At 39.3% G+C, this 27,113-nt stretch overlaps 1 protein-coding gene across 10 annotated transcripts in view; it reads left to right on the forward strand.

The window, feature by feature from the left end:
• KMT2A (lysine methyltransferase 2A) overlaps positions 1-27,113 on the forward strand; it is a 96,745-nt gene that overhangs the window by 41,843 nt on the left and 27,789 nt on the right. For 5 of the 10 annotated variants that reach the window (XM_074400673.1, XM_074400676.1, XM_074400678.1 and 2 more), the window contains 21 exons: positions 2,189-2,366; positions 3,847-4,081; positions 6,346-6,410; positions 8,314-8,691; positions 9,012-9,085; positions 10,774-10,905; positions 11,451-11,564; positions 15,140-15,286; positions 16,295-16,390; positions 16,930-17,050; positions 18,006-18,128; positions 18,561-18,745; positions 19,601-19,774; positions 20,825-20,935; positions 21,235-21,308; positions 22,236-22,429; positions 22,798-22,904; positions 24,112-24,249; positions 24,517-24,675; positions 25,457-25,574; positions 26,286-26,364. In XM_074400673.1, coding sequence (XP_074256774.1) covers positions 2,189-2,366; positions 3,847-4,081; positions 6,346-6,410; positions 8,314-8,691; positions 9,012-9,085; positions 10,774-10,905; positions 11,451-11,564; positions 15,140-15,286; positions 16,295-16,390; positions 16,930-17,050; positions 18,006-18,128; positions 18,561-18,745; positions 19,601-19,774; positions 20,825-20,935; positions 21,235-21,308; positions 22,236-22,429; positions 22,798-22,904; positions 24,112-24,249; positions 24,517-24,675; positions 25,457-25,574; positions 26,286-26,364 — 3,002 coding nt within the window. The remainder of the gene's footprint in view (positions 1-2,188; positions 2,367-3,846; positions 4,082-6,345; positions 6,411-8,313; positions 8,692-9,011; positions 9,086-10,773; positions 10,906-11,450; positions 11,565-15,139; positions 15,287-16,294; positions 16,391-16,929; positions 17,051-18,005; positions 18,129-18,560; positions 18,746-19,600; positions 19,775-20,824; positions 20,936-21,234; positions 21,309-22,235; positions 22,430-22,797; positions 22,905-24,111; positions 24,250-24,516; positions 24,676-25,456; positions 25,575-26,285; positions 26,365-27,113) is intronic. The other 5 variants (XM_074400675.1, XM_074400677.1, XM_074400679.1 and 2 more) reach the window with 2 other exon arrangements.

Raw genomic sequence — 27,113 nt, forward strand, 5'->3', positions numbered from 1 at the left:
TTTATTGAGCCCTTTCTTTGGGCAAGTTTTAGGCTAAGTGGTTCAATTACATCCAGTTATGAGAATCAAGAGAAGTATGGTGGAGGCAGTGGTATTTGTAGCAGTCCCTCAAGGACCAAGAGGATTTTGATAGGTAGAAAATGGCAGGACATAACATTCTAAGTCGAGGGAATGGTTTGGGTGGAAATGGAAAAGTAGGAAACATATTTGAGGAATAATGGATAGCTGGATTGGCACCTGTGGGAAATTGGTGAACTAAGGCTGGATGAACTAAGGTCTGGGACTATACCACAGAGGATGCTGAGTTGTTTGTACCTTATGGGTTCACTGTAATTAAACCTGGGACTTAGTTTTAAAGCTACATTTTAATAGTCAAATTGTTTTACTATCCATGATAGAATAGAAAACCAGAGGGGAGCCTTCTCTTCCTCTGAGTTGTTAGGTATTAGAGCAATAGATAATAAATTTTTGCAAACTACAGATGAGAAGTACTGGCTAGGCGCAATGGCTTATACCTGTAATCCCAGCACTTTGGGAGGCTGAGCTGGGTGGATCACTTGAGGTCAGGAGTTTGAGACTAGCCTAGCCTGGCTAGCATGGGGAAACCCTATCTCTACTAAAAATTAAAAAAATTAGCTGGGCGTGGTGATGCATGCCTCTAATCTCAGCTACTTGGGAGATTGAGGCATGAGAATCACTTGAACCCGGGAGGCGGAAGTGGCAGTGAGCTGAGATCATGCCACTGCACTCCAGCCTGGGCAATAGAAAAAGACTGTGTCTCAAAATAAATGAATAAATAAACAAACAGATTAGAAGCACTTAGCCTTGAGCCATGGAACAGGAAAGCTATAGAATTCAGTTAGTTAAGATGATGCCAAACAGATTTTTGCAAAGACCAGCATTTTTTTTTTTTTAATTGTTTGCTTGCTTGTTTAACAAAGTGAGCTAGTCACTGCCTTTTTCAGAGAAAAGTTGCTGATCTTCAGGTTCTTTTAAAAAAATTGTCATGTAGTAGATGCCTTTTTATGCCAGCATATCAAGTTGGATTAAGATGACCATGAACTGGGCCGGGCGCGGTGGCTCAAGCCTGTAATCCCAGCACTTTGGGAGGCCGAGGTGGGTGGATCACAAGGTCGAGAGATCGAGACCATCCTGCTCAACATGGTGAAACCCCGTCTCTACTAAAAATACAAAAAATTAGCTGGGCATGGTGGCGTGTGCCTGTAATCCCAGCTACTCAGGAGGCTGAGGCAGGAGAATTGCCTGAACCCAGGAGGCAGAGATTGCGGCGAGCCGAGATCGCGCCATCGCACTCCAGCCTGGGTAACAAAAGCAAAACTCCATCTCAAAAAAAAAAAAAAAAAAAAAAGATGACCGTAAACTAAGATTTTTTTATGTTATTCAGCCTAGGGCCATTACATTTAGTAATTCTGCCAGTTGAAAATTCTAGCAGGAATATGATGGAACTTACTTTTAACACCGTGTTGGATGTTTTTTGTCACGGGAGCAGTGGCTCTGTAAAATGAGACATTTCTGTTGGAGCCTTTTATATTTTCATTTATACATTATTTCACCCCTTTGATCAAGGAAATAAATATAAGAAATAGTTTTTTGTTAGATAAGCCATATTTATACCACACTGAACTTTTTGTTAATATAGACTGGCAGCTTGAATTTTGAGGGGAATTTAAAGTAGTGTCATTGGGAATAGAAACTTAGTTGTTTGTTTTTAAGATAGGGTCTCACTCTGTTACCCAGGCTGGAGTGCAGTGGCACAGTCATAGCTCACTGCAACCTCCAACTCCTGGGCTCACATGATCCTCTTGTCCCATCTCCTGAGTAGCTAGGACTACAGGTATGTACTACCACACCCAGCTCATTTTTAAATTTTGTGTAGAGATAGGGTCTCTCTCTGTTGCCCATACTTGTCTTGAACTCCTGGCCTCAAATGATCTTCCCACTTCAAGCTGCTTTCTGTTTTTTGATTAGAGACCTTTTTTTATGCTGCCAATTTTAGAATACAGTGGTAGTTGATTTCTATTTTGCTATGATTTATCAGCTTGGAATGATTAGAGTTGTGTGTTTTGATTCTAAATCATAATGAAATTGATCAAGTATCCCTTGGCTTCATTCAATTATAATTTCAACTTGTATGGTTGTTATTGTTTTTGGATTGCCTTATATTCAGGGTCAAGAAAGTGACTCATCAGAGACCTCTGTGCGAGGACCCCGGATCAAACATGTCTGCAGAAGAGCGGCTGTTGCCCTTGGCCGAAAACGAGCTGTGTTTCCTGATGACATGCCCACCCTGAGTGCCTTACCATGGGAAGAACGAGAAAAGATTTTGTCTTCCATGGGGAATGATGGTAGGTCAGGAAGGTCAACCTTGGAGTCTGAACAGAGTTTTGATTTGTTTGTCGATTATTCTGGGGATGCCCACTAGGCTCTTCGTAGTCTAGGTCCTCTGAAAAACAGTTGGCAAGAGGGGATTAAATACCTGAGGATTTTATTAGAGGAAATGCTGAGAAAGAAAACGGAGAGATAGCCAGGGAAGGCTGGGAGAGCTGTTATACTGTGATGCTCATCTGACCCCATAAAGGAGAAGAGGAAGGAAGGCTAGGCAGAATCTTCCTAAGCTGCTGTGCAGGTAAGAAAGGTTTGGCAAAGCTGTTAAGTCTTTGAGTAAAAGTGAACTTGGGCCGGGCGCAGTGGCTCAAGCCTGTAATCCCAGCACTTTGGGAGGCCGAGGTGCGTGGATCACGAGGTCAAGAGTTCGAGACCATCCTGGTCAACATGGTGAAACCCCGTCTCTACTAAAAATACAGAAAATTAGCTGGGCATGGTGGCGTGTGCCTGTAATCCCAGCTACTCAGGAGGCTGAGACAGGAGAATTGCCTGAACCCAGGAGGCGGAGGTTGCGGTGAGCCGAGATCGCGCCATTGCACTCTAGCCTGGGTAACAAGAGTGAAACTCCACCTCAAAAAAAAAAAGTGAACTGTCAGGGGAGTCTTGTGTCTCTCGGGAGCAGGCCAGCTTTAGTATCCCTCCTCCACCAAGTTACTTCCTGGAAGCTCATGATAAGTGTGGCCTTTTCACCACTGGATTTCAGAGCACAGAAGCTAGAATCACGTCAGTTGTGCTTTCTGTAGTTGGAGGTCTGGGAGGCACATTCTCATGGCTGCCATATAGTTCTTCAGTGCAGAGTAGCCACTAACAATGAATTTAGAAGTTTGGAGACTCCTTCGAAGCATTTGGTTTCTATTCTTGTTTTTGGTTAGACTGTTTTGTTTTCAGTATTTGGAATTTTGCTTTCATCAAGAAGCAAGTTAGTGACTTTTTTTTTTTTTTTTCTTGAGATAGAGTTTCACTCTGTTGCCCAAACTGGAGTGCAGTGGTGTGACCTTGGCTCACTACAACCTCTGCCTCCTGGGTTCAAACGATTGTCCTGCCTCAGCCTCCCAAGTAGCTGGGATTACAGGCATGTGCCACCACACCCAGCTAATTTTTGTATTTTTAGTAGAGACCAGGTTTTGCCATGTTGGCCAGGCTGGTCTCAAACACCTGACCTCAGTGATTCGCCTGCCTCGACCTCCCAAAGTGCTAGGATTACAGGCATGAGCCACCATGCCCTGTCAAGTTATTGGCATTTTTAGACATTTAAATAATTATTTAAAATAGATTCTGAGTTTTGTATATAAATATTTTAATATATTTCATTTTTGGAGTACCAATTAAAAGAAGGTTTGAATGTATCTAATGATAGAAAGGGATTTTGAGGATCTCTCCTTCTACTCCCAAGAAGGGATTCAGTACCCTCTCGGAACTAATGCCACATTTCTTTAACAGACAAGTCATCAATCGCTGGCTCAGAAGATGCTGAACCTCTCGCTCCACCCATCAAACCAATTAAACCTGTCACTAGAAACAAGGCGCCCCAGGAACCTCCAGTAAAGAAAGGACGACGATCAAGGCGGTGTGGGCAGTGTCCCGGCTGCCAGGTGCCTGAGGACTGTGGTATTTGTACTAATTGCTTAGATAAGCCCAAGTTTGGTGGCCGCAATATAAAGAAGCAGTGCTGCAAGTAAGTGGGTGTTTCACTCTGAGATATTGACTTCTCAGCCATAAAGGTTGCTTCTCTATCCCTGGTTTGTTGCAGAGATGCATCAGGAAACTGAATATGGTTGTAATTAAGTTGCAAGACTTGTTGCAGTTGCATTTTGTGATGTGGGCTGTGCTTAAATAAGAATACTCTGGGATCATGCTGTCATTAATAGAAGGTTCTCAACAATGGAAATGTACTACTGAAATAGTAAACAACAATAATGGAAATGTTTAGTTCAGTATGGCAGCCATTAGCCACATGTGACTATTGACTGCTCGACATGTGGTTAGTGTGACTGAGGAACTACGTTGTTTATTTCATTTAACTTTAATTAAAGTCAAATAGCCACATGTAACTAGTGGCTACCATATCAAACTGTAGTTCTGGAGGATTTCTACTTAAAAACTTGACAACTTTATGTCTATTTTTTGTTGGGTCAACTGAAATTACTTTTATGGCATTCAGGAAACATTGGAGATATCTTGCATAATTATCTGTGTTTTCTTACTCTCTCTTAGAATATTTTCATACATAGGGAATTTTTTTTTAAGAGACAGAGTCTTACTCTATTGCCTAGGCTAGAGTGGAGTGGCATGATCATAGCTCACTGCAACGTTGAACTCCTGGGCTCTAATGATCCTTCTGCCTTGGCCTCCCAAAGTGCTGGGATTACAGACATGAGCCACAGTGCTTGGCCTCATATGAAATTTCTTTTTTTAAGAAGTTTTAATTTTTGTGGGTCCATAGTAGGTGTATATATTTATGGTATATATATTTATAAGATGTTTTGATACAGGCGTGCAATACATCATAATCATCCATTCTCTTAAGCATTTATCCTTTGTATTACGAACAATCTAATTATACTCTTCTAGTTATTTTTAAATGCACAATTACATTATTATTGACTATAATCATGCTGTTGGGCTATCAAGTGCTAAGTCTTATTCATTCTTTCTATTTTTTTGTACCCATTAGCCATCCCCTACTATGGAATTTTTTAATGTGGATATTTTTATTACTCTACTTTTTCTGCCCTTTTTTTTTTTTTTTTTTTGAGACGGAGTTTCGCTCTTGTTACCCAGGCTGGAGTGCAATGGCGCGATCTCGGCTCACCGCAACCTCCGCCTCCTGGGTTCAGGCAATTCTCCTGCCTCAGCCTCCTGAGTAGCTGGGATTACAGGCACGTGCCACCATGCCCAGCTAATTTTTTTTGTATTTTTAGTAGAGACGGGGTTTCATCATGTTGACCAAGGATGGTCTCGAACTCTTGACCTCATGATCCACCCGCCTCAGCCTCCCAAAGTGCTGGGATTACAGGCTTGAGCCACCGCGCCCGGCTTGCCCTTTTTAACTTAGTTTGTGGATGTACTTTCTGCCATCTGGGATACTTTATTTAAAATAGGTCAAGATAGTTGCATAAACAGAAATTTTGGTGATTAAACATCTTGTAAACTACCTAGCACAAATAATAGATATCAACAGATATTTGCTGAATGAGTGAATGACATGAAAGCGATTAATATAAAGCATAGTTTGGAGAAATGCCACATTATTTACTTTAGGGGAGATAACTTCTAGGAGACAAGAAGTAGTTCTGTGCTTTGGTTTGGTCTGACCTTAAGCAAGAATCTCGTCTCAGTCCCATTAGTGAAAATAAGTAAAATAATTCACAGATCACAAAAAGGTATTTGATAGCAAGATAAAGTTGCACTAAATTTAAGGGTTAAAGTGGATTCGGTGCAATTGTAAGCTTCAGATTAAATTTGAATTTTATTAAATATGAATTTAGGGGTGAAGTATATATCAAAGCCATCAGATTTAATTATAACATTGTGATGGTAGACAAAGGGGTTGTTTGATAATTTTAGTTCATTTTGTGTTAAGATTACTTTTGAATATTAACCTCATAAGACAGTAGTACTGATCCAACTACAAGAAATAAATACTGACTGATCATTTTGTGTGTGGTGCTAGTCAGTGTTAGATTACAAGAAATTTGAGTCCCATTTCAAAAATAATTTGATATTTGCTCCTTTTTAGATCTTAAAGGTAGGTGAAATTGCTGATCCAGGGATTCAAAGGCTCAGATTTAATCTGAGTAATGACCAGTCCTTTTTTCAACTATAAAAATGTGAACCTGAATTAAGATTCACTGATTCTTGCAGACAAAATGAACACTTGATTCAGTTGCTTCTCTTCTAAATGTAATTTATTTCATAGTTTATTCCTTGTTTTCCTAGGATGAGAAAATGTCAGAATCTACAATGGATGCCTTCCAAAGCCTACCTGCAGAAGCAAGCTAAAGGTAGTGTTGTTAACAAGGTCTTCCCACAAATGCTCCCTGCTTAAGTGCTGTATAGTTGTATGCATCCAGCAGAAGAGAATACTTTTTTTTTTTTAAAGTACTGCTGTTTCCCAGGGAGTTGATTGTTGAAGCTAGGTAATGGGTACATGGGAGCTATTGGACTATTTCCTATATTGGGAGGTATGTTTGAAATTTTCCATAATAAATTTTTAAAATTTATATAAAAATTATAGTTCATTCTATTTCCTAGAGCAATAAAAGTGTACTTATTTCACCTGATCAACTTGGGATTAACTTTCTTTAGCCTTTCAATGCTAACTTTTAGCTGTAGGGAACTAAAAATATTATGTCACATTTCTACACTTCTTTTTAAATGTTTTTTGTTTTAGCTTATTTTTAATTTTTGTGGACACATAGAAAGTATATTTATTTATTTATAATTAATTAATTATTTTTAAAGATGAGGTTTCACCATGTTGGTCAGGCTGGTCTTGAACTCCCGACCTCAGGTGATCTGCCCACCTTGGCCTCCAAAGTGCTTGGATTACAGGCGTGAGCCACCACGCCCGGTTATTTTTTGAGACAGAGTCTAACTCTTTCTTTCAGGCTGGGGTGCAGTGGTATGATTACGACTGACTACAGCGTTAACCCTCAAGGCCCAAGCTGTCCTTCCACCTCAGCCTCCCTAGTAGCTGGGACTACAGGTGCGCACCATCATGCCTGGCTAATTTTTAAATTTTTTTTTTTTTCAGAAACAGGATTTTGCCGTGTTGCCCAGGCTGGTCTTGACCTCCTGGGCTCAAGAAGTCCTTTCACCTTAGCCTCCCAAAGTGCTGGAATTACAGGCATGAGCCACTGCCGCACCTGGCCAGCAGGTGTATATATTTATAGGGATACATGAGATATGTTGATACAGGCATACAGTGGATAATAATCACGTCAAGATACATGGGCTCTCCATCACCTCAAGCATTTATCCTTTGTGTTCCAAACAATCTAATTATACTTTTGTAGTTATTTTCAAGTACAGTAAATTATTGTTGACTATAATCACCCTGTTGTACTATCAAGTACTAGATCTTACTCACTTCTAACTATATTTTTGAAATTTTTGTACCCATTAACCGTCCCCACTTTCCCCTGCAACTTCATTACCCTTCCCAGCCTCTCATAACCATCATTGTCTCTGCCTCTATCTCCACAGTTGTTTTAATGTTTAGCTCCTACAAATAAGTGAGAACATGCAATGTTTGTCTTTCTGTGCCTGGCTAATTTCACTTAACCTAATGTCCCCCAGTTCCGTCCATGTTGTTTCAAATGATAAGATCTTGTTCCTTTTTTATGGCTGAATAGTACTTCATTGTGGATATTTACCACATTTTCTTTTCTTTTCTTTTCTTTTTTTTGAGACAGAGTCTTGCTCTGTCGCCAGGCGCCAGGCTGGAGTGTAGTGGCGCGATCTTGGCTTACTGCAACCTCAGCCTCCCAAGTAGCTGGGACTACAGTTGCATGTCACCACGCCCAGCTAATTTTTGTATTTTTTAGTAGAGACGAGTTTCACCGTGTTGGCCAGGATGGTCTCGATCTCTTGACCTTGTGACCCGCCCGCCTTGGCCTTCGAAAGTGCTGGGATTACAGTTGTGAGCCACTCCCTGGCCTGTACCACATTTTATCCATTCATCTGTTGTTGGACACTTAGGTTGCTTTGAAATCTTGGCTATCATGAATAGTGCTGCAATAAACATGAGAGTGTAGATATCTCTTTGATATACTGATTTCTTTTCTTTTGGTATATACCTAGCAATGGGATTGCTGGTTCATACGGTAGCTCTATGATTCTATTTTAAATGAAATAATTCTCACTTATAGATAGATGTTGTTGTTGTTGTTGTTGTTTCCCCAGCTGTGAAAAAGAAAGAGAAAAAGTCTAAGACCAGTGAAAAGAAAGAGAGCAAAGAGAGCAATGTTGTGAAGAATGTGGTGGACTCTAGTCAGAAACCTACCCCATCAGCAAGAGAGGATCCTGCCCCAAAGAAAAGCAGTAGTGAGCCTGCTCTGCGAAAGCCCGTGGAGGAAAAGAGTGAAGAAGGGAATGTCTCCACCCCTGGGCCTGAATCCAAACAGGTCACCACTCCAGCTTCCAGGAAGTCAAGCAAGCAGGTCTCCCAGCCAGCACCGGTCATCCCCCCTCAGCCACCTAGTACAGGACCACCAAGAAAAGAAGTTCCCAAGACCACTCCTAGTGAGCCCAAGAAAAAGCAGCCTCCACCACCAGAATCAGGTGAGTGAGGAGGGCAAGAAGGAACTGCTGAACCACAAGTACTAAGAAAGAAGCACTGATGTCTCAAACAGCATTTGGAAGCAGGAAATGTATGATTTTCTTCAGTTCAAGAAAATCAACTCTCTTTCTAACTATTATATGTAATAATAAAGAAACAGAAATGAAAAACCAGTTAATTGGAGGTATTGTTTTAATTTCCTGTTCAAAGCCTAGAGTTTAAGTAGTTTTTTATTTTTTCTAATTCCCCTTTCTTCACAGGTCAGTCAGTCCTAAAGTAGTTGTTGCCAGCATCTGACTGCAATTTATTCTGAATTTTTTAGGTCCAGAGCAGAGCAAACAGAAAAAAGTGGCTCCCCGCCCAAGTATCCCTGTAAAACAAAAACCAAAAGAAAAGGTGAGGAGAGATTTGTTTCTCTGCCATTTCTCAGGGATGTATTCTATTTTGTAGGGAAAAGCCTTATCCTTGACTTCTATGTAGATGGCAGTGGAATTTCTTAAAATTAAGAAACTTTGAGTTGAAGCTTTTAGCCAGGCACGGTGGCTCACTCCTGTAATCCCAACACTTAGGCTGAGGTGGGAAGATTGCTTGAGGCCAGCAGTTCAAGAACATAGTGAGACCCTGTCTTTATTTAAAAAAAAAAAAAAAAAAAGCCAGGCATGGTAGCACTTGTCTGTAGTCCCAGGTATTCAGGAGCCTGAGGTAAAAGGATGGTCTTGAGCCCAGTAATTTGAGGCTGCAGTGAGCTATGATTGTACCACTGCAGTCCAGCCTGGGTGACAAAGAAAACGCTGTCTCCAAAAAAAAAAAAAAAAAAGCCAGGCGCAGTGGCTCACGCCTGCAATTCCAGCAATATGGGAGGCCGAGGCGGGTGGATCACGAGGTCAAGAGATCGAGACCATCCTGGTCAACATGGTGAAACCCCATCTCTACTAAAAATACAAAAAATTAGCTGGGCGTGGTGGCACGTGCCTGTAATCCCAGCTACTCAGGAGGCTGAGGCAGGAGAATCGCCTGAACCCAGGAGGTGGAGGCTGCGGTGAGCCAAGATCGTGCCATTGCACTCCAGCCTGGGTAACAAGAGCGAAACTCCGTCTCAAAAAAAAAAAAAAAAAAGTTTAGGCTTCACCAGGTGCAATGGCTCAAGTTTGTAATCCCAGCCCTTTGGGAAGCCAAGGTGGGCAGATCACTTGAGGTCAGGAGTTCGAGACCAGCCTGGCCAACATGGAGAAACCCTGTCTCTACCAAAGATACAAAAATTAGCCAGGCGTGGTGGCAGGCACCTGTAATCCCAGCTACTTGGGAGGCTGAGGCAGGGAAATTTCTTGAACCTGGGAGGCAGAGGCTGCAGTGAGGCGAGATTGCACCACTGCACTCCAGCCTGGACGACAGAGCAAGACTCCATCTCAAAAAAAAAAAAAAAAAAAAAAAAAAAGTTTAGGGTTTAGCCTGTTTCTTTTTTGGTCTCTTCCTTGTTGCTTTTCCTTCTTTGTGGTCCCATGTGTTCTAGCCTAGGAATCTGCTTATTCTTAAGGCCATTTGGCATAATTACTTTTTGACCCCAACATCCTTTAGCAATATTTGTCTGTAAAAAAATCACCTTTCCCTGTGTTCACCATTTTTATTTATTATAGATAAAGAGATAGTGTAGTGGCTCACATCTATAATCCCAGCACTTAGAGGGGCCAGGGCGGGAGAAACACTTGAGGCCAGGAGCTAGAGACCAACCTGGGTAACATAGTGACACCCAGTTGCTATAAAAAATTTAAAAATTAGCTAGGCATGGTGGCATGCACCTGTAGTCCCAGCTACTTTTGAGAAGCTGAGGCGGGAGGATCACTCAAGCCCAGGAGGTCTAGGCTGCAGTGAACTATGATCATGCCACTGTACTGCAGCCTAGGCAACAGAGCAAGACCCCCATGTCTTAAAAAAAAAAAAATCTTCTGAAGATTATTTCTCTGTTTATGTTGGAAACATGTTTTTTAGATCTATTAATAGGATTTGTCATTGACATTATTATCTGTTACAAATGTAAAGGCAAATAGAGTGTGATTTTGTTCTATATTCATCTTTTGTCTCCTTAGGAAAAACCACCTCCGGTCAATAAGCAGGAGAATGCAGGCACTTTGAACATCCTCAGCACTCTCTCCAATGGCAATAGTTCTAAGCAAAAAATTCCAACAGATGGAGTCCACAGGATCAGAGTGGACTTTAAGGTAAATGTGTTCAGTGATCATAAAGTATATTGAGTGTTATGGACTTTAAATAAAGCTACCAAATGTGTTGAAAGAGGAAATCAGCACCAGCTGGGGGAATGAAAAAGAACTCCCATTAACAGATGGGTTTAGCGCTCTGAGAGCTTTGGTCAGTGTTGTGAGGTCACTATTTTGAGGTCACTCTTTGTAAACTGACTGCAGAACGTAGGGATGAAACATTCCTACCTATCTTGAGCAGTATTGGAGGAAGTAATTCCTTCACATGTAAAGTATCAAACCATGATGATTCCTTGAGTTAGCAAAACTCTAAGGGAAATTCAATCCCAGTATATCTTTGCATTATATTCAATATGAATTGAACAAATAGGCAAGCCTTTTAATAGTCTGAGATTAAAACTTTTTAAAGCTGCAGTTAATTTTGGACTCACTGAAATGAAATACTGTTGACATTCTGATGTCACGCTAATTTGATGCTTTTTATCCTTATTTTCTGTCCAAAGTGTGTAATTGTAAAACTTTCCTAAGTGACCTTTCTCTCTCCACAGGAGGACTGTGAAGCAGAAAATGTGTGGGAGATGGGAGGCTTAGGAATCTTGACCTCTGTTCCTATAACACCCAGGGTGGTTTGCTTTCTCTGTGCCAGTAGTGGGCATGTAGAGGTAAGGCATCCTGCTTCTTTGTACACCAGAAAGTACATAGATTATTTTTCTGTGGATGAAATTACTATAGTCTGTTTTGTTGATATTTAGCAGGTATTATCCCCTGTTTAAACCAGCTAAAGAAATGTTTTGAAGTTTTTTAGAGATTTTAGGAAGGAATCTCTTATTAGAGTAGCAAAGTTATCGAGAGTGAAAAGATCAATAATCCCATTTCTCTTAAATTCAGTCTTCATTTGAGTTCTGATCTTTCTGTTAGATGTCTAAATAAGAGAAAATAATGATACAGTGTGCTATTAAAAGGGATGTTATTGATGATTGTTTTATACTGTATATCAGGCGTCCCCAAACTACGGCCTGCGGTCCGCATGCGACCCCCTGAGGCCATTTATCCGGCCCCCCGCCGCACTTCAGGAAGGGGCACCTCTTTCATTGGTAGTCAGTGAGAGGAGCACAGTATGTGGCGGCCCTCCAACGGTCTGAGGGACAGTGAACTGGTCCCCTGTGTAAAAAGTTTGGGGATGCCTGCTGTATATGAAAGCCCCTTTATAAAGAGCTGTTACCAATTTATGGAAAAGAATGACATCCAGTAAAAAAAAAAAAAATAGGCAAAAGACATAGATAATTCACAAAACTAGAAATAAATACATGGTGGGTGGCAGGGAGGAGGTGAAGAGAGGGTGTCTGATTTTTAGCCCTCTAGTGACCAAAAACTGGAAATTAAAGCATGATAAAAAAAAAGGATCCTGAATAAATGGGGACTTTCTGTTGGTGGAAATATAGATTAGTTACAATCTTTCTTTCTGAGAGAATTATTTGGAAATATATATTTATCTTTAGAATAGGTGTATCCTCTAATATGCAATTGCATTTCTAATACTTATGGATATAATTATATAAATTGGCAAATCTGTATATATAAAAGAAATGTTCATTTCAATATTGTTCATGATAATAAAAAACTGGAAACAACCCAAAAGCTTATCTATAAGGAGCCTGGGTTAAAATAAATATAGGGCACATATAATGACAAATACGAAGTCCTAAAACTGATAACATAGATTGGTATTATTAGGTTGGTGTAAAAGTAATTGCAGTAATAACATGGAACGATGTCCGTGACATATCACTTGAGTGAAAGGAGCAGGTTACAAGATAGTATATAAAGCACAATCCCATTTTAGTTTGGAAAAATGTTTTTAAAATATATATCTAGAAAACAATCTGGAAGGATTCACACCAAAATATTAAGAGTGTGGTTAGATTATGGGTGACCTTTATTTGTTTCTCTGTTTTGTTTTGTTTTTTAATCTTTCTGTTTTTTCTCAGTGAGTATGTACCATCTTTACAATGAGAAAGAGAAAAGTAGCACAATTTTGAATAGGAAGCAGTAGTTTGTCATTTATAAAGGATAGATCAATCCTTTACAATTCTTAAATTCCTGGCAGACACCTCTTTGGCTTACTACTTATCATGTAAGATATGTATTCAAAGGTGGTAAAGAAAATCCAGGTTGGATGCAGTGGCTTACATCTGTAGTCCCAGCACTTTGAGAGCCTAAGGCAGGAGGACCACTTGAGCTTAGGAGTTCAAGACCAGCCTGAGCAACATAGTGAGACCTTGTTTCTACTTAAAAATAAAATAAAATAGCAGGCATGGTAGTATGTGCCTCTAGTCTCAGCTACTCTAGTTCCAGCTGCTTGGGAGCCTGAGGTGAGAGGATCACTTGAGCCCAGGAGATCAAGGCTGCAGTGAGCTATTGCTGCACCACCACACTCCAGCCTGGGCAACTAAGCAAGACTCTGTTTCAAAAAAAAAAAAAAAAAAAATCAGAAAACCCAAGCTAGGTTGAAATCTGAATGTTGAGCCATCAGTGAAACTAGTAACAAACTAGCTAAGCAAGTGAGCTAGTAACAAACTAGCTAAGAAACTCAATCCTCCCCACTTGCTATTGGAAGTTATTTACTAACAAAATTACAAATTGTTGCCTGGCATTCATTTATTAAGCAAATACTCTCTTGGTCCCTATTAAAAACAACTGACTGTTCTAAGTGCGGGAGTTGCTTCAGGTATCATTGAGACTGAGAATATTCAGTGTACAAGTGCCAGGGGTCTTTTCCCTCCTAATATAGTGCTTTCTACCTACACATATGCTACATAAGGAATAACTTATTTTTATAGCACCAGTCCTTCAACTTCTGGGATTTTTTTTTCAGGGTATAATTGTTCTGATTTAAATTCTTTATAGTTGTGCATAGCAATCTCACAGGAGTCCTGAAAAATGAATTAGAGAATGAATAGCCTGCTGACTGCATGGCACTCCTAAAGCATGACCGGTGCTTGATGAACTTTCTTCCATTCAAATTTTTTAACTTACATTGACGATTTCAGACTTACAAAAAAACTACAGGAGTTGTACAAAGAATTATATGTACCCCTTACCAAGATTCCCTAAGTGTTAATATGTTTCACTGTATGTACATTTTATAAAATAACAAATACATAAATACATTTTACTTGTAGATACACATTTATCTAAACATTTGAGAACAAGTTGCAGATATATTCCCTTTTACCTCTAAATATTTTGGTGTGTATTTTTAAAAATCAAGGACATTCGCTTATATAACCATTGTATGTAATTACCAAATCAGGAAGTTAACATTGGTACATTACTGTTATCTGATCTATAGACCTTATTTAGGTTTGACCATTTGTCTCAGTAATTCCTTTATGGCAAAAGAAAATTCTGGATTGTCCTAATTAGTATTTTTGAAAATCCTATATCAATATGAAAATAACTTATTTCTAAAATTAGAAATGGAGGCCAGGCACAGTGGCTCACACCTATAATCCTAGCACTTTGAGAGGTTGAGGCAGGTGAATCACAAGGACAGGAGATCTAGACCATCCTGGCTAACACAGTGAAACCCATCTGTACTAAAAATACCAAAAATTAGCCAGGCATGGTAGCACATGCCTGTAATCCCAGCTACTCGGGAGACTAAGGCAGGAGAATCGCTTGAACGCGGGAGGCAGAGGTTGCAGTGAGCCAAGATCGCACCACTGGACTCTAGCCTGGGCAACAGAGCGAGACTCTGTCAAATAAATAAATAAATAAATAAATAAATAAATAAACAAACAAACAAACAAACAAACACATACATACATACATAAAATTAGAAATGAAAAGGACAAACCCGAGTTTATAATTGTTTAGTATACTATAGAAAACCTTTAAACCCTCCCTATTTCTCCAACCCCACTCCTTTACATTTCCATAGCTCTTTGTTTATACCACTCTTAGGGCACTTAGCATGTTCTGTTAAATCTTGGATTATATCTATTTTGTTACTTTATAATTCCACTGTTATTACCCCTTTAGTACTCTGAATCTCCCACAGTGCCCAATACTGTACTTTTTTACATAGTTATTGCTTAATGAATATGTATTGAATTAAATATATATCAGCGGACTACTAATACTAAAACCCAAAGTATATTAAGAAGGGTATGGTTGATTATTTTGTTCTACACATTGTTCGACATACTTCTATCTTCCCATGTTCTTACTATAGTTCGTGTATTGCCAAGTCTGTTGTGAACCCTTCCACAAGTTTTGTTTAGAGGAGAACGAGCGCCCTCTGGAGGACCAGCTGGAAAATTGGTGTTGTCGTCGCTGCAAATTCTGTCACGTTTGTGGAAGGCAACATCAGGCTACAAAGGTACAAACTTGGTAATAGAACTACAGTTGCATCTTTGTATCAGTGGGTTGTGTATCCGTGGACTCAATCAACCTTGGATTGAATATATTTGGGAAAAAAATGAGTAGTTGCCTCTGTACTCTCTGTGAACTGATTTTGTTTTTCTTGTCATTATTTCCTAAACAATATAGTATTAACAACCATTTATACTGTATTAGGTATGATAAGTAATCTAGAGATAATTTAAAGTATGTGGTGGGCAGATCACTTGAGGCCAGAAGTTTGAGACCAGCCTGAGCCAACATGGTGAAACCCTATCTCTACTAAAAATACAAAAAATTAGCCAAGTGTGGTGGCAGGCTTCTATAGTCCCAGCTACTTGGGAGGTTGAGGCAGGAAAATTGCTTGAACCTGGGAGGCAGAGATTTTGGTAAGCCAAGATTGTACCATTGCACTCCAGCCTGGGTGACAGAGTGAGACTCCATCTCAAAAAAAAAAAACAAAGTATCTGGTAGGATGTACACCGGTTATATGCAAATGCTGCACCATTTTGTCGAAGAGACTTGAGCATCCGTGGACTTTGGTGTCCTCTGGGGGTCCTGGAACCAATCCCCCACAGAAACCAAGGATGACTGTACTTAGAGTATTGCTTTCTTTTTCTGTCACTATTTCTGCCTTCCAATTAGGATTTTGTATCTATATTATTTCTCTTTTCACTTAGTCTGTCTTTAGTATTTAATTGGGTGTAATCAATTCCTATTTTGTGTTTTAATTTTGGGAGTATAGCAGAAAACATGATATCGAATAAAATTCCAAAAATAAGTCAGATCTATCTAATAAGAATACTCATCAGTAAATGCCTTTGGTAGGAAACAAATCTCAGTGCTTTAATTGGTGGTAAATAATGGATGAGGAAATTTAAACTGTTATAATTGTGTGCTAAACTTACTTGCCAGTGGGATACTAAGTAATAGGTGTTCGGTGAAGGTAATATGATGCCCATCTTTTGGCCATTACATTTTCTTACAGCAGCTGCTGGAGTGTAATAAGTGCCGAAACAGCTATCACCCTGAGTGCCTGGGACCAAACTACCCCACCAAACCCACAAAGAAAAAGAAAGTTTGGGTGAGTATACACACGATGCTATTTTTTTTTTTTTTGAGGCGGAGTTTCGCTCTTGTTACCCAGGCTGGAGTGCAATGGTGCGATCTTGGCTCACCGCAACCTCCGCCTCCTGGGTTCAGGCAATTCTCCTGCCGCAGCCTCCCGAGTAGCTGGGATTACAGGCACACGCCACCATGCCCAGCTAATTTTTTGTATTTTTAGTAGAGACGGGGTTTCACCATGTTGACCAGGATGGTCTCGATCTCTCGACCTCGTGATCCACCCGCCTCGGCCTCCCAAAGTGCTGGGATTACAGGCTTGAGCCATCGCGCCCGGCATGATGCTATTTTATAGAGAACCATCATGTGACTATTGGGCTTACGTAACTTGTATTACGACTACCTTTGCCTGAAGATGTCAGTATGACAATCTTTGTGTCTCATTACTAGGAAATCATCTCAGTAGAGAAATTACATCTAGAAATGGATGCACTCGAGATCTTTTTAGTTAAGATATTAAAAATAAGAAATTCCTGTTGAGTTTCTTTTCTTCTTTTCCAGATCTGTACCAAGTGTGTTCGCTGTAAGAGCTGTGGATCCACAACTCCAGGCAAAGGGTGGGATGCACAGTGGTCTCACGATTTCTCACTGTGCCATGACTGCGCCAAGCTCTTTGCTAAAGGTACCCAAAAAAGCCAGTTTGGCCTACTTCTGGAGGTTGCACTTGGTATTTTGGAGGTGAACTGGACTCTCTAGTGAAATGAAATAAAAAGTCTTACCCATTACGTCAAAGATACCATTTAGACACATTTACTAAGTTCCTGTTTAGAACTTAGCAACTAGAAATGTCTTGTTAGTGTATATGGGAAGTGATAAGGGGACTTTTCATTATAACTAACCACAAAGAAATCCTCTAAGCTAATATTTCCCGAAGTGTGGTATATATGTTATACATTTGATTATTTCAGAAATGATTTTAGTTGGTACCTAAACATTGTCTTTTAATACTTACGTTAGAAAAAAAAATTAATGTAACTAATACATTAAGCCTATTATTTTACTGACTTAGGATAATCATATAAAGTTCACTATTAAAGTAATTTTAAGTAAGATAAGCAGATCAGCTTGAAGAAGTTCATTAAGTGAAAAACAATAGGGGAGATCTCTATGTATAAAGAAAATTCATGAAGGTTACACATAGTACTGTATTTTAGGAAGTACTCCTCTAAATTTGAATGTAAATGCCCTAGAAATAAGGGGAAAGCTTACATGTACTGTTTTCAGCTTCCATATTGCCACTTCCTTTAAATATTTAAATATTTCTTTTACATGTGTGAAAAAGTCCTCTCTTCCATTCTTTTCTATTGTTTTATCTTTAAAAATCTTAACCTCATGACCTTTATAAATGAGTCCAAAGAAAACTAGTAGCATATGAAGCTTTGTTGTGAATATTCGAGGGGTTCAGAATAATCTTGACACTGCAGAAGTGTGAACATCCCACAGTAGATCCATGCTGGTGTTTGTAAGTGATTCCAGAAGAATATAACTTTAGATTGGGTTGGTGTATGCAAGTCAAGGTCCATAAAAACACAGGTATGTGAGCCAAAGCACTGCTGTAAACTTTGCTTTGCTTTCAGGAAACTTCTGCCCTCTCTGTGACAAATGTTACGATGATGATGACTATGAGAGTAAGATGATGCAATGTGGGAAGTGTGATCGCTGGGTCCATTCCAAATGTGAGAATCTTTCAGGTACAGAAGGTTGGAGTCTTTTTATTTCAGTTTTCTTCTTCCTGGGTACTGTTGCATATATAAGCCTCTAGAGCACTTTAAACCTAAAATCATGGTTATTTTGTTATTTGAAGTCTCTAAATTTATTTTTTGGTCTCTAGAATAAGCAGCATTGTGTTATACATTTGTGTTCACTTATCTTGAATATATGCCTTTTAAGTATTTATTTGCTGTCCTTTGTGGGTTCCATAACCTGTTGATTCTCAATAACCAAACTCAGGATTAGTGTTAACTAATAATGCCACTTTTTGAGATCAATGTGTGTGATACCCATGAGGATATTAGAATCTTAATGTGGTTCCCAATATGCAACTTTAGCGTAAGTTCAGTGGAATAGTTTGCTCTTCTTCCTCTCTCCCATTCTTCAGAGGACCTCATCATGGTAGGTTTTTGTTTTCTTAGATGAGATGTATGAGATTCTATCTAATCTGCCAGAAAGTGTGGCCTACACTTGTGTGAACTGTACTGAGCGGCACCCTGCAGAGTGGCGACTGGCCCTTGAAAAAGAGCTGCAGATTTCTCTGAAGCAAGTTCTGACAGCTTTGTTGAATTCTCGGACTACCAGCCATTTGCTACGCTACCGGCAGGTAAGCCAAGTTTCATTTTTCTGAGAGCTTGTTCTTAGGTCGTTTTTATCTAGTATTTTTCTTTTGTTTTATTTCATTTTCTTTTTTTCTTTTTTTTTTCTTCTTTTTATTTATTTCATTTTCTTAATTTTTGTTACCCGTTTTGGCTATAACCATTAGGAAAATACTTAGAGCCAAGAGTAGGACTTCCTATTTCTAAGAAATAGGAAGGGTCTTGTATCTTCAGAGGTCTTGCAGTTATAGTGAGAAATTTGGGCTTTATACTCTGAAGGTGATAGGGAGCCAGTGAAGCACGTCACCCAAGACAGTAACCTGATCAGAATTGCTTCTTAGAAAAAATGTTACTCTGACTGGAGTGGAGAGGAAGGACTGGCTATGCCTGAGCCTAGAGGCAGGAATAGTAGTTAGGAGACAGTTATGGTAATCAATTTGAAAAACACTTTCTGTCTATGTAAGTTGTGAACTTTACACATTTATAAAGTAGTCATTAGAAGAACCACATGGATCACTTTAACTCAGAGCTAGGCTGCTGTTTTCTTTTAATAGAGCTACATTTTTGAATAGGAAAATTGTCTGCTTTCTATGTTACACTCAAAAGGAACTGAACACAGTTTCAGCTTCTTCATACTAGGTTTGGAAATTCTCAAGAAAAGCTCCTAAGTTAGCTTAGCTAAGCTATTACATAACAGTCTCATTTTAACTTTCCTTTTCTATTTGAGAAATCTGATTATTTTCATGTTCTTTGGGTTTTATAATATGAATCATTCAGTACCATCTTTATTACTTTTAATAGAATTTGCATGGACACCTTGGTTTTAGTGTTAGATAAAAACAACATATCTTTCCTGGCAATAGGCTGCCAAGCCTCCAGACTTAAATCCTGAGACAGAGGAGAGTATACCTTCCCGCAGCTCCCCCGAAGGACCAGATCCACCAGTTCTTACTGAGGTCAGCAAACAGGATGATCAGCAGCCTTTAGATCTGGAAGGAGTCAAGAGGAAAATGGACCAAGGGAATTACACATCTGTGGTATGTTTCTGCAGCAAGCCATCAGAATTTCAAGTACCATTGTAGCTTCCTTGGATCTCTGGGGGATGAGGCTGAGTATAAGTAAATTTAAAAATGATTTGTATTATCTTTAGAAATGTCATATGGCTTTAGATACCTAAAAATGTGTGAGTTTTATTTTAGCTTTGCATTTCAGAAGAAGGGTTATCATAGGGAAGGTAATCTAAAAACGGTTCTTTTATTTGGCTTTCATCTCAGTTTTCTGACAACTATTTTTATATTGCAAGGAAGCACTAAGAATTGTTGATGGGGAAAATGCTAAGAGAAATTAATTGTTTCTTCCTCTCGCTTTGAGATCAGATCTGAATAATGTGCCTTTCTCTAGAAGGTCTTCATTTGTAGATAGATGCCTGTTAATCTTATGATTTTAAGAATGTGTAGGAAATGATCATTTCTTATCTCATGGTCTGTATTTGCTATTCTATTGTTTATTTATTTATTATTATTATTATTATTATTATTACTGAGACGGAGTCTCTCTTGCCCAGGCTGGAGTACAGTGACAAGATCTTGGCTCACTGCAACCTCCACCTTCCATGTTCAAGTGATTCTCTTGCCTCAGCCTCCTGAGTAGCTGGGATTACATAGGCATGCACCACCATGCCCGGCTAATTTTGTATTTTTAATAGAGATAGGATTTCACCATGTTGGCCAGGCTTGAACTCCTGACCTCAAGTGATCCACCCGCATCAGCCTCTCAAAATGCTGGGATTATAGGCGTGAGCCACTGTTTATTTTAATCCAAATTAAAAACTGTGGACCTGCTTGGGTAATTTATCACGATACAGGCAATTTATTTGCATTCTTACCTCATTAGCCTGGCATCTCTTAATTGCCACGGTTAATTGTGAATTGAATCTCAAAGGTCTCAGCCAAAGAGTATTATACCACATTAAAATAGGGTGTGAGTTTTCTGTTTGATCTCTGTGCTGGATGATTAGGGAGGGAAGAGGAAATGGTTTTGAGAGCACACTGTTTTAAAAATAATTAGCATGTTGTTTCTGTATACAGTTGGAGTTCAGTGATGATATTGTGAAGATCATTCAAGCAGCCATTAATTCAGATGGAGGACAGCCAGAAATTAAAAAAGCCAACAGCATGGTCAAGTCCTTCTTCATTCGGGTGAATGATATTACTAATTCATGTTTTTAATGCTTACCTATAAGTAATTACCCCGTGAATACAGTGAACTTGTTCTCTTCTACTTTTTGCTTTGTCGTGTGTATAAAACATCTTTGGTTTAATTTGATCCTCTGATTCTTTGAGAGGAATTTGGTAAGGTTGCCAGAGTGGATGGATATTTCCCTTGGTGGCCTGAAATTATCCTCGTATTGACAGAGAAGCTGGTTTGAAGTTTTGTTTTTCATGTGATATCTAAATGAATGTTTATGTATTTACATTTTGTTTGCATCTTCTTTTAGCAAATGGAGCGTGTTTTTCCATGGTTCAGTGTCAAAAAGTCCAGGTTTTGGGAGCCAAATAAAGTATCAAGCAAGTAAGTAAATTTAGCATAACTTTTATTTTCTCATCAACTAGAAATCTGAGAGTTCTCATATTTCTAGATTGTGGTTTTCCAAAAGGTTTTAATATTAGAAATGAATTGGTAGAAATGCCTTTTCAGTGCCTTTTTGAGGACTACACTTAATGTTTATTATTGGCAATTGCCTTTTTGCTCTTTACTTTTGTATTTTTTTTTTTTAAAGGGAGCTTGGTTTAATTGTGACAGATGTACAATACATGCGTGATATAGCCATGTAGCTGGCCTTGTTATAAATGGATTCTGTTCTACCGATAGTTCAAGTGGTGCTCTGTGCTGCTCTTGATTTTCCATATGTAAACTTTAATTTTTATTCCAATAAATTATTTGGATTTTTGATAGGGTTATCATTTGTTTTGGCAAGTTTGACCAAGAGTCATTATGTTGAGATATTTTTTAAAATCCTAAGTTCTGTGTACTTCAGCAATTTTCAAATGCTGTAACTTGTTCTTATATTCTATGGATGGCTCGTACATGGGGCAACAGATGATATCAAGAATTTGGTTATGCCAGGCGTGGTGGCTCAAGCCTGTAATCCCAGCACTTTGGGAGGCCGAGGCGGGTGGATCACGAGGTCAAGAGATCGAGACCATCCTGGTCAACATGGTGAAACCCCGTCTCTACCAAAAAAAAAAAAAAGACAAAAAATTAGTTGGGCATGGTGGCGTGTGCCTGTAATCCCAGCTACTCAGGAGGCTGAGGCAGGAGAATTGCCTCAACCCAGGAGGTGGAGGTTGCAGTGAGCCGAGATCGCGCCATTGCACTCCAGCCTGGGTAACGAGCGAAACTCCGTCTCAAAAAAAAAAAAAAGAATTTGGTTATTTTATATGGTTCTAGGTATACTGTGAGAGTTCAATAAATGCTTGTTGAATTGATTATTTTCAGCAGTGGGATGTTACCAAACGCAGTGCTTCCACCTTCACTTGACCATAATTATGCTCAGTGGCAGGAGCGAGAGGAAAACAGCCACACTGAGCAGCCTCCTTTAATGAAGAAAATCATTCCAGCTCCCAAACCTAAAGGACCTGGAGAACCAGACTCACCAACTCCTCTGCATCCTCCTACACCACCAATTTTGAGTAAGTCACCAAAAGGAGAGCTGTCACATATTTTCCTCTACATGCAGATGATTGACTTCATGAATCCACGTTACTAAAATTAGACATACTTGGATATCAGAAAGGAATTTTCAGGTCATCCTTAAATGTAATACTATCATTAATTTTGCTTCACTTGAGGTGTTAATGAGCACTTGATATAAATACAGTTGAGTGTTGTAATATAGATGATGAAATAGCATAACTCTGAACACTTTTGGAAAAGTGGTTATTTTATAGGGGGTAGGCTATGTGAGCTGAATTGTTTAGTTTTTTCCTGGAAATCAGACATAGTATTGCCAATTTTAACTGAATCTCAAGGTACTGATGGGAGTCTTTTGGATTTCAAGGTACTGATAGGAGTCGAGAAGACAGTCCAGAGCTGAACCCACCCCCGGGCATAGAAGACAATAGACAGTGTGCGTTATGTTTGACATATGGTGATGACAGTGCTAATGTGAGTACTGTGCGACACAGGGCCCTAGTTAATACATATCCCAAAAGAACTGTTTGTCTTTGTGTCCATACTTGATGACTGGGTGCCATTTATTTAATGAACTTATAAACTTATAACTTACAAATTGTAATTTTTATTTATCTATAACTTATAACTCACGTGTAACTTTTATTTACTTGTCACTTAGTTCACAGCACTTGGAGTTTTTTAATGACTGATTTTGTTGATTAAAAGGTGATTGATTTGCCTTAAATTAATCCCTTGATGTCTAGTAATTTCTGTTGGAAGTTCCTCAAGAATATTTCATGAAAGTTAATAAAATCGAAGTTGCATATTAAAAAGCTCGTGTTTCATGTAGGATAGCAGAATAGTTAGGAACCCCAGTTCTGCCACCTGCCTGAATACATGTCTGTGCTGAACTGCCTACTTACTGACTTTGGCAAGTAGTTTAACCTCTCTGACCCTCAGTTTCACCTTAAAAATGAAGATAATAATGCTTACCTCAGAGTGGTTGTGAGGATTAAACGAAATAATATATGTAAAGCCTCTATTTAGTGTCTGGCACACATAGTAAGCTTAGAATTTTTTTAAAAAAGTTTTAAATGCAATCTGAGAGAACTGGCTTTGAAATATAGTTTACAGGCATCAGTGCACATTTTTATGAATTTACCACATATTGCTCTTTTTGTTTGTTTTCTTTTGAGACAAGGCCTCACCCTGTCACCCAGGCTGGAGTATAGTGGCACAATCTTGGCTCACTGCAATTTTGGCTTCCTGGCCTCAAGCGATCCTCCCACCTCAGCCTCCTGAGAAGCTGAGACCACACATGTGCACCACCATGCCTGGCTAATTTTTTGTTTGTTTTGGTTGAGACAGCGTCTCCCTATGTTGCCCAAGCTGTTCTTGAACTCTTAAGGCCAAGTGATCCTACCACTTCAGCCTCCCAAAGTGCTGGGATTACAGACGTGAACCACCACGCCCAGCTCATTGTTTTAATTCTCTGGATTTGTAAAATAGTTCTAGTCTGTGGAAAAAGTAATTAGAAAAGAAGGAAATGGAAACAGAGCAGCATTGAAAAATTGTCTCCCCATATTAAAGAATTAAGTTGCTTTCTTGAGGTTATCTTCACTGAGGAAAAGCTAATGCCTAGGAAAACCTCCTTTGACATTATATTCTTTAGGAAAAAAGAAATCTCTTTATTTTATAGGATGCTGGTCGTTTGCTATATATTGGTCAAAATGAGTGGACACATGTAAATTGTGCTTTATGGTCAGCGGAAGTGTTTGAAGATGATGACGGATCACTAAAGAATGTGCATATGGCTGTGATCAGGGGCAAGCAGCTGGTAAGACCTTATGGGTAAATTTTATGAAAGAGATTCCCTCTCAGTTTCCAGATACTCTTCCTGTGGGTGAATATGGCCTCACTGATATTTTTCACAGTGCCATCAGAGTAGTTAGCCAACAAGTATTGATATACATAATTCAACAGACTACCAATAGATAAAATGAATTGTAGGAACTGTAGAATGGGATGAGTCTATAGAGGAGATGGTAAATGATTTAAAACATCTGAAAGTCTGAATAGGGCTCTGTTCTTTCTGGATTTTTAGAGATGTGAATTCTGCCAAAAGCCAGGAGCCACCGTGGGTTGCTGTCTCACATCCTGCACCAGCAACTATCACTTCATGTGTTCCCGAGCCAAGAACTGTGTCTTTCTGGATGATAAAAAAGTATATTGCCAACGACATCGGGATTTGATCAAAGGCGAAGTGAGAGAGCTTTAGTTGCTTTTTTTAAAAAAAAAAAAATAGACTATTTTTTTTAGAGTAGTTTTAAGTTCACAGCAAAATCGACTGGAAGATACAGAGGTTTTCCGTATACCCCCTGCACCCACATATGCACAGCCTCCCCCATTATCAGCATCCCCCACCAGAGTGGTACATTTGTTAAAATGGATAAACCTACACTGGACACATGATTATCACCCTGAGTCCATAGTTCACATTAGCGTTCACTCTTGGTGTTGTATATTCTGTGGGTTTAGACAAATGTATAATGACAGATATCCACCATTATAGCATCATATGGAGTATTTTCACTGCTTTAAACATTCTCTGCTCTGCTTATTCATCCCTGCCTCTTCCCAACCCTGGGCAACTACTGATGTTTTTACTATCTTCATAGTCTTGCCATTTCTAGAGTTTCCCATAGTTGGATTTATATAGTACATACCATTTTCAGAGGGGCTTCTTCTGCTTAGCATTTCAACTTCCTTTAAGTCTTTTCATGGCTTATTTAGTGCTTTTTGAATTCTCTAGAAATTCAAAAGAAAAAATAAAAAAATATAGCAAGATGATAAACTGTTTCGCTTTTCTACTAGGTGTTCCTAAAGATACCACCTCTTTTAGGAGATACAGAAGTGTCTTGCTAAGTGAAACAAAAGGCTGCTATTGAGATATACTGTGTACCTTCCCCTCTGAGAGAGTCAGGATCATGAGTATAATGTGCAAAGAGACAGCCTATTAATAGCTCCCATGGGTTTTATTTAAGGTGGTTCCCGAGAATGGATTCGAAGTTTTCAGAAGAGTGTTTGTGGACTTTGAAGGAATCAGCTTGAGAAGGAAGTTTCTCAATGGCTTGGAACCAGAAAATATCCACATGATGATTGGTATGACCTATTGGGGAAAGCTGTATATATCATTAGGGCACTTTCTGGTCCTCAGTTATAAAATGATCCTCAGCCAGGTGTGGTGGCTCATGCTTGTAATCCTAGCATTTTGGGAGGCTGAGGCGGGCGGATCACTGGAGGTCAGGAGTTGCAAATGAGCCTGGCTAATGTGGCAATACCCCATCTCTACTTAAAAAAAAAAAAAGTAAGCCGGGCGCGGTGGCTCAAGCCTGTAATCCCAGCACTTTGGGAGGCTGAGGCGGGTGGATCATGAGGTCAAGAGATCGAGACCATCCTGGTCAACGTGGTGAAACCCCGTCTCTACTAAAAATACAAAAAATTAGCTGGGCATGGTAGTGCGTGCCTGTAATCCCAGCTACTCAGGAGGCTGAGGCAGGAGAATTGCCTGAACCCAGGAGGCAGAGGTTGCGGTGAGCCGAGATCATGCCATTGCACTCCAGCCTGGGTAACAAGAGCGAAACTCCGCTTAAAAAAAAAAAAAAAAAGGTAGTTGAGAGTGGTGGTGCATGCCTGTAATCCCAGCTACTTGGGAGGCTGAGGCACAAGAATCACTTGAACCTAGGAGGCAGAGGTTGCAGTGAGCTGAGATTGCACCACTGCACTTCAGCCTGGGCGACAGAATGAGACTCTCTCAAAAAAATAAAATGACCCTCATTATCTTCTCTAATCAGTTATTCTTTCCTTGGTCAGGCTCTATGACAATCGACTGCTTAGGAATTCTAAATGATCTCTCTGACTGTGAAGATAAGCTCTTTCCTATTGGATATCAGTAAGTAGCACTATAAAGAGAAGACAGCAGCCCCACAACCTGAACACACTGATGGCATGTGCAGGTCATTAAATGTAGAGGCATACTTGTTAGCTACTTTAAACTGCTTTTCCTAGTTCTCTGATTCATCTGCTTATAGATTGGGACTAAAGCAGCATTTATGTTAGCTGAATCCAGTTATAGAAGGAAAGTATTATTGACATAATTTTAGAATTACTAAAAAATAAAACCTAAGTAGAAACTTAAAAACTTAAGACACAAGGTCAGTCTCTTGAGATTCCTCTAAATTCCATTCATCTACATGCAGAAGTGCAGATTGTTTTCATGGATAAAACAGCTAATTCCATGTTCCCAACTTTACATTTTGTAAGTCCTTCTAAAACTATAAATCCCCACAATAATGATCAAATGTTTCGATAAGATTTTATAATCTTACCTATATGAAGCAAGTTGTTACAATGTCTAACAAGCAAACAATATAAGTTCAAAATTCCCCTTCTGCCACTTTCGCATTGGAGTCTTTTTTGCAATATATGCTCCAACTTACTCTGTATTCTGATTACACAATCTGTACCCCACATTTAGCTGGCAGCTCTTCACAGAAACCAGACTCCACTAGCATTCAGCAAATTTGAAGCAGTTACATTTCTCTTGTCACATGGGGCTTTTCTCTCAAAGGAAACAACTCAGATTTGCCTTTTCTTTTATTTTTGAGCCACACTTTGTATACATTGTAAGGCAGTAGTCCC

Source organism: Saimiri boliviensis, chromosome 6, assembly GCF_048565385.1.
Source record: "Saimiri boliviensis isolate mSaiBol1 chromosome 6, mSaiBol1.pri, whole genome shotgun sequence".
NCBI classification, from domain to species: domain Eukaryota; kingdom Metazoa; phylum Chordata; class Mammalia; order Primates; family Cebidae; genus Saimiri; species Saimiri boliviensis.